Source organism: Leucoraja erinacea, chromosome 22 (assembly GCF_028641065.1).
Source record: "Leucoraja erinacea ecotype New England chromosome 22, Leri_hhj_1, whole genome shotgun sequence".
Classification (NCBI taxonomy): Eukaryota; Metazoa; Chordata; class Chondrichthyes; order Rajiformes; family Rajidae; genus Leucoraja; species Leucoraja erinaceus.
In genome coordinates, this window is record NC_073398.1 from 35361052 (window position 1) to 35377454 (window position 16403).

At 53.8% G+C, this 16403-nt stretch overlaps 1 protein-coding gene across 3 annotated transcripts in view; it reads right to left on the reverse strand.

Annotated features, from left to right (window-relative positions):
• Window positions 1-11188, reverse strand: part of upf2 (UPF2 regulator of nonsense mediated mRNA decay) — a 79593-nt gene extending 68405 nt beyond the window's left edge. For 2 of the 3 annotated variants that reach the window (XM_055653451.1, XM_055653453.1), the window contains exons 1-4: window positions 11046-11188; window positions 4990-5047; window positions 3950-4025; window positions 254-620 (exon numbers count right to left, since the gene is read on the reverse strand). In XM_055653451.1, the coding sequence (XP_055509426.1) occupies window positions 254-600 (347 nt within the window). In that variant the 5' untranslated portion in view covers window positions 601-620; window positions 3950-4025; window positions 4990-5047; window positions 11046-11188. Of the gene's footprint in view, window positions 1-253; window positions 621-3949; window positions 4026-4989; window positions 5048-10866; window positions 10955-11045 lie in introns of those variants that run through there. The other variant, XM_055653452.1, reaches the window with a different exon arrangement.
• Between the last annotated feature and the right edge of the window lie 5215 nt (window positions 11189-16403).

Consider the following 16403-nt stretch of genomic DNA (forward strand, 5'->3'; position numbering starts at 1 on the left):
ATTATCCCAACGCTTAAGAAACAGTTAGACAGGTGCATGGATAGGACAGGTTTGGAGGGATATGGGCAAACGCAGGCAGGTGGGACTAGTGTAAATGGGACATGTTGGCTGGTATGGGCAAGTTGGGCCGAAGGGCCTATTTCCTCACTGTGTGATGCTATGACTATAATACAATATTTAAAAAATGATAAACTTGATCCAAAGTACAATTTGCCACATTAGTGAAGGTTAAAATCTCCAGCGATGCTACTACCTCTGACGTGCTGCTTCTTCCTCTCTCTGCCGCTTCTCCTCCTCCTCCTGTTTTTTCCTCTCCTCCTCCTCGACTTTCTTCTTTTCTTCCTCCTCTTTCTTTCTTTGCTCTTCCTCGGCCTTCAGCTTCTCCTCCTCCTTCTTCTTGCGCTTCTCATCTTCCTTTTTCCGCTTCTCGTCCTCCTGCCTCTTCTTCTTCTCCTCGGCCGACTTCAGGCCCTCCCTCCTGCTGCTGCTGCCGCCGCTGGCCTTCTGATCGTCCCGCAGCTTGTCCCGGCTCGGGCCCGTCCTCCTCTCCGCCCCTTCCTTCTTCTCGCTGCTGAAGGCTGGCGTCTCCTTCTCATCCATGCTTGGGCTCTCCTGGAGTCCTGGGGGGGGGGGGGGGGGAGAGAGAGAGAAAAAAATACTGAGCGGCCAGGGTCCCAGGGTCCTCACTGCACTGCCATGAGCCCAACTGTGAGGAGATATTCGCCACCACCGATCAAAACCATCTGATGGAAATGGTTCTTCATTCTTTCCTTTTTTCTCTTTTCTTTTTGATTTATGTATCAATTTATAAAATGTTAAACATGAAGCTGTACGAAAATTATATAACTCTCATGCCGATTGCTTTATTCTTGTACAATTGCTTCTAATAAAATAATTAAAGAAAAAAATCTGAAGAAGGGTCTCAACCCAAAACGTCACCCATTCCTTCTCTCCAGGGATCCTGCTAGGCAGTCACTCCAGCATTTTGTGTCATTTTGTGCGAAAAAATATGGATAGACAATAGATAGACGCAGGAGTAGGCCATTCGGCCCTTCGAGCCAGCACCACCATTCAATATGATCATGGCTGATCATCCCCAATCAGTACCCCGTTCCTGCCTTCTCCCCATATCCCCTGACTGCTATTTTTAAAGAGTACTATCCAGCTCTCTCTTGAAAGCATCCAGAGAACCGGCCTCCACCGCCCTCTGAGGCAGAGATCCCCGCACATTAACAATATTCTACACACGCCAGGGACTTTTACATTTACACCAAGCCAATTAACCTGCAAACCGCAAACCTCTACGTCTTTGGTGTGTGGGAGGAAATTGGAGATCTCGGAAAAACCCCACGTAGGTCACAGGGAGAAGGTACAAACTCTGTACACACAGCACCCGAGTTCAGGATCGAACCCGTACAGACAGCACCGGAAGTCAGAAGTCATGTGTTTCGGGCAGTAGGAATAAAGGTGTAGATCATTTTCTAAATGGGGAGAGTTTGACCCAAAGATAGACACAAAAAGCTGGAGGAACTCAGCGGGATAACTAAGTTACAGAGATAGGTTGAATAAGTTAGGTCTTTATTCTCTGGAGCGCAGAAGGTTAAGGGGGGACTTGATAGAGGTCTTTAAAATTATGAGAGGGATAGACAGAGTTGATGTGGACCAGCTTTTCCCTTTGAGAATAGGGAAGATTCAAACAAGAGGACATGACTTCAGAATTAAGGGACAGAAGTTTAGGGGTAATATGAGGGGGAACTTCTTTACTCGGAGAGTGGTAGCTGTGTGGAATGAGCTTCCAGTGGAAGTGGTGGAGGCAGGTTCGTTGGTATCATTTAAAAATAAATTGGATAGGCATATGGATGAGAAGGGAATGGAGGGTTATGGTATGAGTGCAGGCAGGTGGGACTAAGGGAAAAAGAGTTGTTCGGCACGGACTTGTAGGGCCGAGATGGCCTGTTTCCGTGCTGTAATTGTTATATGGTTATATGGGACAGGCAGCATCTCTGGAGAGAAGGAATGGGTGTTCAATATCGAGAAGGGGTCGGGGGGGGGGATGGTGAAGACACGACAAAGGTGGGGGTTGGGGTTCATGATCCATATCGGAAAGAGAAAAATGGTCTTGACCCAAAACATCACCCATTCCTTCTGTCCAGAGATGCTGCCTGTCCCGCTGAGTTTCTCCAGCACTCTGTGTCTATCTGAGAATATCTGTGCCAGTTCTCAACTCCTTCTAGGTGGTTGGACACAGTGTTCAGTGTGTAACCATGCGAGTCAGCGGTTGCTGTGACCTGGCAGTGCTATAGTAACTGGGTTGAAACATTAATAATTGACCAGCCTCTGGTGAAAACGAACAACAGATAATGGTGAGTTTGGCCTCGGTTGCACAATAGACGAGGGGTTGCGCTTGCACTAGTATAGTGGTTATTAATATATGAATATTATTTTAACAAATCAATAAACAATGTACTTTGTTTAATGATCATACGGACTGGCTCTGGTTGCACAGAGGACTTGTTTTTATTTTCCACAAGTATAGCGGTTATTAATATGAAATATATTTGGGGCGGCCCAGTGGTAGAGTTGCTGCCTCACAGCGCCGGAGACCCGGGTTCGATCCCGACTACGGGTGCTGTCAGTACGGAGTTTGAACGTTCTCCCCGTGACCCCCGGTTTCCTCCCACACTCCAAAGACGCGCGGGTTCGTAGGTTAATTGGCTTCTGTAAACTGTAAATTGTCGTGTGTGTAAGTGTGTGTGTGTGTGCGTGATAGTGTAAATGTGCAGGGATCGCAGGTCGCCACGGACTCGATGGGCCGAAGGGCCTGTTTCCACGCGGTATCGCTAAACTGAACTAAATAATCAGCAAAAACTAAATTATCTATGACAATTTAGGATTTCTTTTGTACTAGTATTGATATTAACATCCAAGTGAGTATCTAGGTTAGATACTCACTAGGATGTTAATAACAATACTAGTACCAAAAAAAATCCCAAATTGTCACAAATAATTTAGTTTTTGCTGATTATTTAGTTCAGTTTAATCTGTGGAATTCCCTGTCTGAAGCCAATGGAGGCCAATTCATTGGATGTATTCAAGGGAGAGTTAGATAGAGCTCTTAGGGCTAAGGAAATCAAGGGATATGGGGAGAAAGCAGGAATGGGATACTGATTTGGATGATCAGCCATGAACATATTGAATGGCGATGCTGGCTCGAAGGGCCGAATGGCCTACTCCTGCACCCATTTTCTATGATTCTAAGTTTATAAGCGATAGGAGCAGAATTAGGCCATTCGGCCCATCGCGTATACTCAGCCATTCAATCATTGCTGATCTATCTCTCCCTCCTAACCCCTCCATCGTTCTACTGTATGTCATATGACACTCGACTCAGTGACTGAGTGTTTAATGATGGAACATTCGACCAGCTGCTACATATGCTAGTGTAAACTAGGGGCAATTTTAGAGAGCCGATTCACCTGCAAACCGGCACATCTTCACAGGGTGAAAGGTTAGGTTTATTGTCACGTGTCCCGAGGTACAGTGAAAAGCTTTGTTTTGTGTGCAGTTCAAACAGATCAGATATACCATACATAAAGGCAATCAAGCCAAACTCCAGTACAATAGGTAGAGCAAAGGGGAAAATACAGAGTGAAGAATATAGTTCTCAGCATTGTAGCACATCAGTTCCACAGACAAAGTCCAATGTCCACAATGGGGTAGAGGTGAATCGCATAGCTTAAGGAAGGGCCGTTCAGAAGCCTAGTACCTAGTATGGAAGTACGTAAATCTCCGCACAGACAGCACCTGAGGGCAGGATCGAACCAAGGTCTCTGGTGGTGTGAGGCAGCGGATCTACCAGCTACTGAGTATGAAGTCAAATAATGCCACTGCTGTCCGCTATTTCCCCCAATCCCATTACCGCAAGGGTTGCATCCAAGCGAAAACTCACCAGAAGGCAGAGAATGTCAAAATACTCAATGCCACATTCCAGTAAGGCTGGCTCACAACACCAGGAACACAATCACCTGCAGAAATGAAAGAGAACACAGTGAAACCAAAAACAAAACACTTGTGTAGCTCTGTCTAGTGGTGAGTTATATATTCACCTGGTGATCATTGCCATATATGGGGATGACCAATATCAAACCCTCACACGTTATGAAATCATTAACAGGCCATTCAGCACTAACTTAGACAGAAATTATTTCCAGGTACATTTGTCTTCAGAACCACATGCCTGAAATTATTAGGCTTTATTTACTCCAGATATTGGATGAAGTAGACATTATTTTGCACAAACCACGAGTTGATGTGTGTTTACAAAAAATACTAATAGTTTCAGCCACAGTTTATCAACCCAGAGTAAAAAGAAATACTTGTAAATGTTGTTTCACGAGGAGCCTTAATAAGGGACAACTTGGAAAAGGGGAGATTGGAAAATAGGACAAGTTTGTTTGATGAAAATAGGACAATTATTTCATTTAGAGCCAACACAGGCCTGTTTAGGATGTTTTTGCATGGGCACATGGGAATGCAGGGAATGGAGGGATATAGATCACGGGCAGACACAGGAGATCAGCTAATATTAACATCATGTTTGCACAGGCATTGTGAGGTGAAGGGCCTGTTTTATGCATTGTTGGACAAGTAGCCTGTTCCCGTTCTGTCATGTTCGATGTTCCATGGATGAAATGGCCTCTTACGTGGCAAGGTCACACAATTTCAAAATAAAATGTATTCCAAGTTCATGAGAGGTAGGAGTAGAATTAGGCCATTCGGCCCATCGAGTCTGCTCTGCCATTTCCCTCTCAACCCCATCTTTCCCTCTCAACCCCATTCTCCTGCCTTCTCCTCCCAAACCCGTGACACCCGTACTAATGAAGAACCCGGCAATCTCCACTTTTTTTGATCACCCAAGCGAGAGACCGCAACGCCAGATTCAGCTGTGCAAGGCCTTTCTCCCCATTCAACGCAGCATCGGATTCTCACCTTAAACTCTTCAATCAGGGAGGCACAGAAATAATCTCGGGAAAATCTCAGCCGGATTCTACAAGGGTAGAATGAAAGGAACATATATTTAATCCACAGAGATTCAGGCAGCAAAAAACAAACATATTCTAAAATAATTGTGAAATGTTTAAGCATTTTCTTTCATTACAAGGTTCTCCATCAGTTATAACTCTACACAGGAAATTTCATTTGCAACCTCTTATGACTTTCATTTCTTTGTTGCTTCAAGAGTCTTTAAGATTAGTTTGACATAATATCAACAGGGATATTACTCTACCACTCTTGAGTCCTTTCACATTTTCCACACTGTTTTACCGTCACCCACACACTGAACCTGTCAGCGCTGTATTTTGAAACCTCTGCAATGAAATGCATCTTCCATTTGTGCTTTCATACAGCAGGGAAACCGGCCCTTCGGCCCCACTTGCCCTGCTGACCAAGGGTGTCCCATTTACGCTAGTCTCACCTGCCTGTGTTTGGTTCATATCCCTCCAAACCTTTCCTAACCATGTACCAGTCCAAATGTCTTTCAATTATTGTTATAGTTCCTCCCCTCAACTACCTCCTCTGCCAGCTCGTTCCATACACCCACCTCTCTGTGAAATTGGTGCCCGCAAGGTTCCTATTAAATCTTTCCTCCCTCATCTTCCTGTCCTCTGGTTCTCGATTCCCCTACCCTGGGTTATAAGACCTGTCCATTCACCCTATCTATTCCCCTTATGGTTTTATACACCTCCAGAAGGTCGCCCATCAGCCTCCTGTGCTCCAGGGAATAAAATCACTCCTCCCCACCCCTTATAATCTGGTGCAGCGGTGGAGTTGGTGCCTTAAACCCCTGCCCCACGGTACGAGTTCATTCCACGAGTTCTCCCGAGTTTGCCCTGATTCGAACACGGAGATTTACGGTAATGGCCACTCGTCGGTACTCGGGGCTCTCGTGGACATTTTTCATCATGTTGAAAAATCTTCCCGTGCTTACCTGCCGTTAACGAGTCTAAGAGCTAAGAGACGTCCCCAAGCTCCCCGACGTACCCGCTACGTTCATTCTCCATGCTTACTACGAGTTTGATTTTTTTTAAAACTCGGGAGAGCTCTTGGAATGAACTCGCACCGTGGGACAAGTTTATTACAGCGAATGCAGCGCCGGAGACCCAAGTTCGATCCCGACTATGGGTGCTGTCTGCAGGTACGGAGTTTGTACGTTCTCCCCGTGACCTGCGTGGGTTTTCGCCAAGATCTTCGGTTTCCACCCTCACTCCAAAGACATACAGGAGTGTAGGTTAATTGGCTTGGTAAATGTAAAAAATTGTCCCTAGTGTGTGTTGGACAGTGTTAAAGTGTGGGGATCGCTGGTCGGCACGGACCCGGTGGGCCGAAGGGCCTGTTTCCGCGCTGTTATCTCTAAACTAAACTAAATGCAATCCACTACATTGGCAGAGGGAGCTGGTATTCTGCTTGAAAACAAAAGTAAGAATAAAATAAAAAACCATGAACACATGTTTAAGAAGGAACTGCAGATGTTGAGAACACATCTTTAAGAAGGAACTGCAGAAGGAACGGCGAGTGTGTGGAGAGGGTCAACACCTTCCGGTTTCTCGGCGTCCATATCGCTGCTGACATCTCCTGGACGGACAACACGACAGCGGTCATCAAGAAGGCTCAGCAGCGGCTGCACTTCCTGAGGGTCCTCAGGAAGCACAACCTGGACTCTAACCTGCTGCTGACCTTCTACCGCTCGTCCATCGAGAGCCTGCTGACATACTGCATTACAGCATGGTATGGCAGCTGCACCATGGCAGACAGGGAGAGGCTTCAGAGGGTAACCAGGACAGCGCAGAGGATCATTGGGTGCCCTCTCCCCTCCCTGATGGACATCTACACCTCCCGCTGCCTTAGCAGGGCAAAGAAGATCACCAAAGACAGCTCCCATCCTGCGTTTGGACTGTTCGACCTGCTGCCCTCTGGAAGGCGCTATAGGTGCATCAAATCCAGGACAAACAGACTCAGGAATAGCTGCTTCCCGAGAATTATATCTACCATAAATTCAAATCCACACATGCACTGACTACACCGCCCAACACGGACTTCCATCTGTATATATGTATGTAGCGCCGTAGAATTTGTGCACCTATTCCCCCCCCCCCCATCTCCCTTCTGTTTTGTTTTTCTGTTTCTTGTTTTTTGTGTAAAATTGTATGTATGCACTGAGTACGAGCAGCTTTCAGTTTCACTGTACATGTATAGTGACAATAAATGGCATATATATATATGTTGGAAATATCGAAGGTAGTCATGCTGGAAAAACTCAGCGGGTGAGGCAGCATCTATGGAGCGAAGAAATAGGTGACGTTTCAGGTCGAGACCCGGAAAGCATCTATGGAGCGAAGGAATAGGTGACGTTTCGGGTCTCAATCCAAAAGGTCATCTATTCCTTCGCTCCATAGATGCTGTCTCACCCGCTGAGTTTCTCCAGCATTTTTGTCTACCATGAACACAGGATTCACGCAGCCACACGGATTAATTGTGAAACTCAGAACTGCAAAGAAGGGGCAGAGAGAAGATAAAGGTGGCACGGTGACATCAGGGAAGGATAGATGGAAAGAGGGATAATGGCAGAGTGTGGAAGTAGCTGCAGGGGGGAGATGACTGACAAATCACGAGATTAAAACACAGACACAAGGAACGGCAGATGCCGGAATCTCGAACACAGACAGCAGAATCCTTCACAGATGGACGTCATGTCATCTGTGCCAGTCCAAAACTCCCTCTCATGGGCCCCGTCTCACCCCCACACTCCCTCTTCTCTCCTCTCCCATCGGGCAAGAGATACAGAAGTTGGAAAACACATATGACCTCTTCTCTCTTCTCTCTTCTCCCATCAGGCAAGAGGTACAGGTTAGAAAACACATACCACCAGATTCAGGGACAGTTTCTACCCAGTTGTTATCAGGCAACTGAACCATTCTGTCAACCAGAGAGTGGTCCTGACCTCCCATCTACCCCATTGGAGACCCTCGGGCTATCATTAATCGGGCTTTACCTTGCATTAAACCCTTTCACAGTGGTTCCTAAAGCCCTGCCCCACTGTACGAGTTCATTCAAAGAGTTATCCCGAGTTTGCCCTGATTCGAACTCGGAGATTTATGGTAATGGCCACTCGTCGGTATTCGGGGCTCTCATGGACATTTTTCAACATGTTGAAACCTTCACGAGTCTTCACGAGCTTACCTGCCGTTAGCGAGTCTTCCCGAGTACCTGCTGTTAGCATTACGAGCCGCTAAAAGACGTCCCCGAGCTCCGACATACCCACTACGTTCATTCTCCGTGCTTACCACGAGTTTGATTTTTTTAATTTGGCAGAGCTCTTGGAATGAACTCGTACAGTGGGACAGGGCCATTAACCTTTTTGCCACCAGTACGCACATACACGAACAAAATACTGTATGTACCTTTGTTAGGTTCCTAAACATGGGCTCAACATATTAATATGTTATTTGTGTCCCCTTCATGACCCTCGGCAAAGCCCCAAACAACCCCCAGGTTAAGAACCGCTGCTTTATCATGAATCTGTACACTGTGGGCAGCACAACTGTGATCATGTATAGACTTTCTGCTGCCTGGACATCCACCCAACAAAAAACTTTGACAATAAACTACACAAGAAGCGCAACTAAACCATCCCAACTTGCCAGTGCCGGCCTCGTATATCACTGCTCAGTTATACAAGTAACAATTACAAAGATTATTATCACAGATCTAACAGTATCCTCCCACAACAAAACACCACTCGGTGTCCGAGTTCATCAGGTGGGACGGAGCAAGGTATAGACGGTGACAGGGGCGCAGTGTTGTCACTACCCCACCGAGACAACAACCAGCCTTCCACAGCAGCTGACGGTATCACCCACCAAGTCCTATTGCCCAGGCTATATTCAACCCCCCACCCATTCAATGACATCCTCCGCTTTCCCCATCTCTCTCCCAGTTACCCCTCTCTCCCACAGCAACCCCCCCCCCCTCTTACCCCAGTCCTCTCTCTCTCTCACACTCTCTCCCCTGTTGTGTACTATGTTCACATGTTTTGTTGTGCTACAGCAAGTAAGAATTTCATTGTCCTATCTGGTGCACATGACAATAAAACACTCTTGACTGATTATCCCCACTCATTATCCCCACCCGCTGTCACTGTCTCCTCCCACTCCCCCTGCCCCCAGTATCCCCCCCCCCGTTCTCTCTCTCTGTAGCTCTCCCCCTCTTTCTCCCAGACCCATATCTCCCCCTTCTTCTTCCCACCACCCCCCCCCCCCCCTCTCTCATCACCCTCTCCCCCCATTAACACTCCCCCATTAACCTCTCGCCCACATCCCCCGTTGATTGATCCCCCAGAATCTCCCTCCCCCCCCCCCTCTCTGTTACACCCCCCCACACCGGTACCACTCCACTATCCCCCCGGCCTCTCCCTCCCTTCTGTCCCCCCCCCCCCCCCCCCACCGTACCCTCTCTCTCTCTCTCGTTAACCCCCCCCCCCGTCACCCCTTGTGTCTCACCCTCTGTACCCCCCTGTACCCCCCCCCCGTTACCCCCCCTCTCCCCTGTACCCCCGTCTCCCCTGTACCCCCCCTGTACCCCATTACTCCCCCCTCTCTACCCCGTTACTCTTCTCTCTACGCTCTGTCCCCGTCTCCCCCCTGTACCCCCCTTGTGTCTCCCCCTGTACCCCCTTGTGTCTCCTTCTGTACCCCCTTGTGTCTCCCCCCTGTACCCCCCTTGTGTCTCCTTCTGTACCCCCTTGTGTCTCCTTCTGTCCCCCCTTGTGTCTCCTTCTGTACCCCCTTGTGTCCTCCCCTGTACCCCCCTTGTGTCTCCTTCTGTACCCCCTTGTGTCTCCCTCTGTACCCCCCTTGTGTCCCCCCCCCTGTACCCCCTTGTGTCTATCCCCTGTACCCCCTTGTGTCTATCCCCTGTACCCCTTGTGTCTCCTTCTGTACCCCCCTTGTGTCTCTCTTCTGTACCCCCTTGTGTCTATCCCCTGTACCCCCCTTGTGTCTCCCCCTGTACCCCCCTTGTGTCTCCCTTCTGTACCCCCTTGTGTCTCCTTCTGTACCCCCCTTGTGTCTCCCCCCTGCACCCCCTTGTGTCTCCCCCCTGCACCCCCCTTGTGTCTCCTTCTGTACCCCCCCTTGTGTCTCCTTCTGTACCCCCTTGTGTCTCCTTCTGTACCCCCCTTGTGTCTATCCCCTGTACCCCCTTGTGTCTCCTTCTGTACCCCCCTTGTGTCTATCCCCCCTGTACCCCCTTGTGTCTCCCCCTGTACCCCCTGTGTGTCCCCCCTTGTGTCTCCTTCTGTACCCCTTGTGTCTATCCCCTGTACCCCCTTGTGTCTCCTTCTGTACCCCCCTTGTGTCTCTCCCTGTACCCCCTTGTGTCTCCTTCTGTACCCCCTTGTGTCTCCTTCTGTACCCCCTTGTGTCTCCTTCTGTACCCCCTTGTGTCTCCTTCTGTACCCCCTTGTGTCTCCTTCTGTACCCCCTTGTGTCTCCTTCTGTACCCCCCTTGTGTCTCCTTCTGTACCCTTGTGTCTCCTTCTGTACCCCCTTGTGTCTCCTTCTGTACCCCCCTTGTGTCTCCCCCCCTGTACCCTTGTGTCTCCTTCTGTACCCCCTTGTGTCTCCTTCTGTACCCCCTTGTGTCTCCTTCTGTACCCCCTTGTGTCTCCTTCTGTACCCCCTTGTGTCTCCTTCTGTACCCCCTTGTGTCTCCTTCTGTACCCCCTTGTGTCTCCTTCCCTCCCCATCCCCTGTACCCCCTTGTGTGTCTCCCCTGTACCCCCTTGTGTCTCCCCACCCCCACAGTTACCGGTCGCCGCCGTCTCCGAGCGCTCCCCCGTCGCCAAGGCCGCGGCCCCGCCAACCCCCTGCTGCCGGTAGCGGGGCGCCACACTCACTGGGCGGGGACGGGGACGGGGACGGGACGGGACTGGCGGGCAGACTAACGCAGCGAGGGCGAGGGCGAGGGCGGCGGATCTTCTCACTCACCGATGGTGCAGGCGCGGGCGGCGGACACACCCCCGACACCGAAAGCCCCCAAACCGCCAACCGCTGGGCGGGGCCCCGTGCCCGGGCCGGACGTGACGTCGCCGTTGCCGGGGGCGGGGCCCCGTGCCCGGGCCGGACGTGACGTCGCCGTTACCGGGGGCGGGGCAACGTTGCCATGGGCGTTGTCAAGGGGCGGGAAGTGAGCTGGTGTGATTGACATTGTCCCCGTCCAATGGGCGCTGGTGGGCGGGGCAGTAGGCGGGATCACGTGCTGGTCCGTGTACGTCATGTCGCCAGTATGTGACTGCCAGTCACCACCAGCAGGGGGCGCGACCTGGACACCTGGACACCTGGACACCCGGACACCCGGACACACGGACACCCGGACACACGGACACACGGACACCCGGACACCCGGACACACGGACACCCGGACACACGGACACCCGGACACACGGACACCACCCGGACACACACCTGGACACCCGGACACCCGGACACACACGGACACCCGGACACACGGGACGGGACGGACACACGGACACACTGGAGCGAGGGCGACACCCGGACACACGGACACCACGGACACACTGGACACCCGACACACGGACACCCGGACACCCACGGACACACACGGACACACGGACACCCGGACACACGGACCCTGGACACCGGACACACAAACACACGACGGACCCGGACACACGGACACGGGGACACCCGGACACACACGGACACCGGACACACTGGACACACGGACACGGGGGACACCTGGACACACGGACACCTGGACACCTGGACACACGGACACATGGACACACGGACACACGGACACACGGACACCCGGACACACGGACACACGGACACATGGACACACGGACACACGGACACCTGGACACACGGACACCTGGACACACACACCTGGACACACACGGACACCGGACACACTGGACACACTGGACACCTGGACACCTGGACACTGGACACCTGGACACACGGACACACCGGACACACGGACACCTGGACACACGGACACCTGGACACCTGGACACATGGACACCTGGACACCCGGACACCTGGACACCTGGACACATGGACACCTGGACACATGGACACACGGACACACGGACACACGGACACCCGGACACCCGGACACACGGGCACCCGGACACCCGGACACACGGACACACGGACACCCGGACACCTGGACACACGGACACACGGACACCTGGACACATGGACACCCGGATACCCGGACACCTGGCCACCTGGACACCTGGACACCTGGACACCTGGACACACGGACACCTGGACACACGGACACACGGACACACGGACACACGGACACACGGACACACGGACACACACGGACACACACGGACACACACGGGACACTCATGGACACACACGACACACACGGACACACACGGGACACACATGGACACACAGACACACACGGACACACGGACACACGGACACACTGGACACACGGACACCTGGACACTGGACCTGGACACACGGACACCTGGACACACGGACACCTGGACACCTGGACACACGGACACCTGGACACCTGGACACCTGGACACACGGACACCTGGACACCCGGACACACGGACACCCGGACACACGGACACCCGGACACACGCACACCCGGACACACGGACACACGGACACCTGGACACACGGACACACGGACACACGGACACACCTGGACACACGGACACACGGACACACGGACACACGGGACACCTGGACACACGGGACACACTGGACACACGGACACACGGACACACTGGACACCTGGACACCTGGACACACTGGACACACCTGGACACACGGGACACCTGGACACACGGACACTGGACACACGGACACCTGGACACACGGACACACTGGACACACTGGACACACACACGGACACCTGGACACACGGACACCTGGACACACGGACACCTGGACACACGGACACACCGGACACACACACTGGACACACGGACACCTGGACACACGGACACCTGGACACACGGACACACGGACACACGGACACACACGGACACACGGACACACGGACACACGGACACACGGACACACCGGACACCGGACACCTGGACACCGGACACACGGACACACGGACACACGGACACACGGACACACGGACACACGGACACACGGACACACGGACACCTGGACACCGGACACCACGGACACACGGACACACGGGACACACGGACACCTGGACACCTGACACACACGGACACCTGGACACACACGGACACCTGGACACACGGACACCTGGACACACGGACACATGGACACCTGGACACACGGACACCTGTACACACGGACACCTGGACACACGGACACATGGACACACGGACACATGGACACCTGGACACACGGACACCCGGACACACGGACACACGGACACACGGACACCTGGACACCCACGGACACACACGGACACCTGGACACACACGGACACACGGACACACGGACACACTGGACACACTGGACACCTGGACACTGGACACACGGACACACTGGACACCTGGACACCTGGACACACGGACACACGGACACCTGGACACACTGGACACACGGACACCTGGACACACGGGACACACGGACACCACGGACACACGGACACACGGACACACGGGACACACTGGACACACGGACACCTGGACACACCTGGACACACGGACACCTGGACACCTGGACACTTGGACACATGGACATTCGAACACCTCGACACCCGGACACATGTACACCCTGACACAAGGACACCTGGACACACGGACACCTGGACACACGGACACCTGGACACACCGGACACCTGGACACACGGACACCTGGACACACGGACACACGGACACCGGACACACACACACCTGGACACCACGGACACCTGACACACACTGGACACCTGACACACCTGGACCTGGACACACTGGACACCTGGACACACGGACACACTGGACACACACACCTGGACACACGGACACACACGGACACCTGGACACACGGACACCTGGACACACGGACACACTGGACACCTGACACACACGGACACACCTGGACACGGACACCTGGACACACGGACACACTGGACACACACGGACACCTGGACACCTGGACACACCGGACACCACGGACACACTGGACACCTGGACACTGGACACACGGACACACGGACACACGGACACCTGGACACCTGGACACACACGGACACCTGGACACACGGACACCTGGGACACCTGGACACACGGACACCTGGACACACGGACACCTGGACACACGGACACACGGGACACACGGACACACACGGACACACGGACACCTGGACACACACGGACACACGGACACACACGGACACACTGGACACACGGACACGGACACACGGACACACTGGACACACGGACACACGGACACCTGGACACACGGACACACGGACACCTGGACACACGGACACCTGGACACCCGGACACCCGGACACCCGGACACCTGGACACACGGACACCCGGACACCCGGACACCCGGACACCCGGACACACGGACACTGGACACGGACACACGGACACACGGACACACACGGACACACGGACACACGGACACACTGACACACTGGACACCTGGACACACGGACACCTGGACACACGGACACCTGGACACACGGACACACGGACACACGGACACACGGACACCTGGACACACGGACACTGGACACACGGACACACGGACACCTGGACACACGGACACACGGACACCTGGACACACGGACACACTGGACACACGGACACCTGGACACACGGACACCTGGACACCTGGACACCCGGACCACACACACGACACCGGGACACCACGGACACACGGACACACGGACACACGGACCGGACGGGACACTGGACACTGGACACACGGACACCTGGACACACGGACACACGGACACACTGGACACACGGACACACCTGGACACACGGACACACTGGACACACGGACACACGGACACACGGACACACGGACACACGGGACACACGGACACACGGACACACGGACACACGGACACACGGACACCCGGACACACGGACACCCGGACACCGGACACACGGACACACACGGACACCCGGACACACGGACACACGGACACCCGGACACACGGACACACGGACACACGGACACACACGGACACCTGGACACACACGACACACGGACACACACACGGACACACGGACACACACGGACACACGTACACACACGGACACACACGGACACCCGGACACCTGGACACCCGGACACACACACACCGGGACACCACGGACACACGGACACACGGACACACGGACACACCGGACACACGGACACCTGGACACACACGGACACACGGACACCTGGACACCTGGACACACGGACACACTGGACACACGGACACTGGACACACGGACACCGGACACACGGACACACACGGACACCTGGACACACGGACGGACACACGGACACACGGACACGGACACACGGACACACACGGACACACGGACACCTGGACACACGGACACGGACACACGGGACACACGGACACACGGACACACGGACACACGGACACCTGGACCCCTGGACACCTGGACACCCGGACACACGGACACCTGGACACACGGACACCTGCACCCCCGGACACACGGACACCTGGACACACGGGACACCTGGACACACGGACACACGGACACCTGGACACGGACACGGACACACGGACACACGGACACACGGACACACTGGACACACGGACACACTGGACACACGGACACACCGGACACACGGACACACGGACACACGAACACCTGGACACACGGACACACGGACACCTGGACACTGGACACACACGGACACCTGGACACACGGACACCTTGACACACACACACTGGACACCTGGACAATGGACACACGGACACCTGGACACACGGACCCCCTGACACCCGGACACCCGGACACCCGGACACACGGACACCCCGACACCCGGACACACCGACACCCGGACACCCGGACACCCGGACACCCGGACACACGGACACACGGACACCTGGACACACGGACACCTGGACACCTGGACACCTGGGCACCTGGACACCCGGACACCTGGACACCTGGACACCCGGACACCCGGACACCCGGACACCTGGACACCTGGACAAACGGACACCTGGACACCTGGACACCTGGACACCTGGACACACGGACACCTGGACACCCGAGACACGGGACCCTGGAAGAGACACACGGACACACGGACACACTTACAGACACCTGGACACCTGGACACACTCAACACACGGACACACGGACATGGACACCGGACACTGCGGA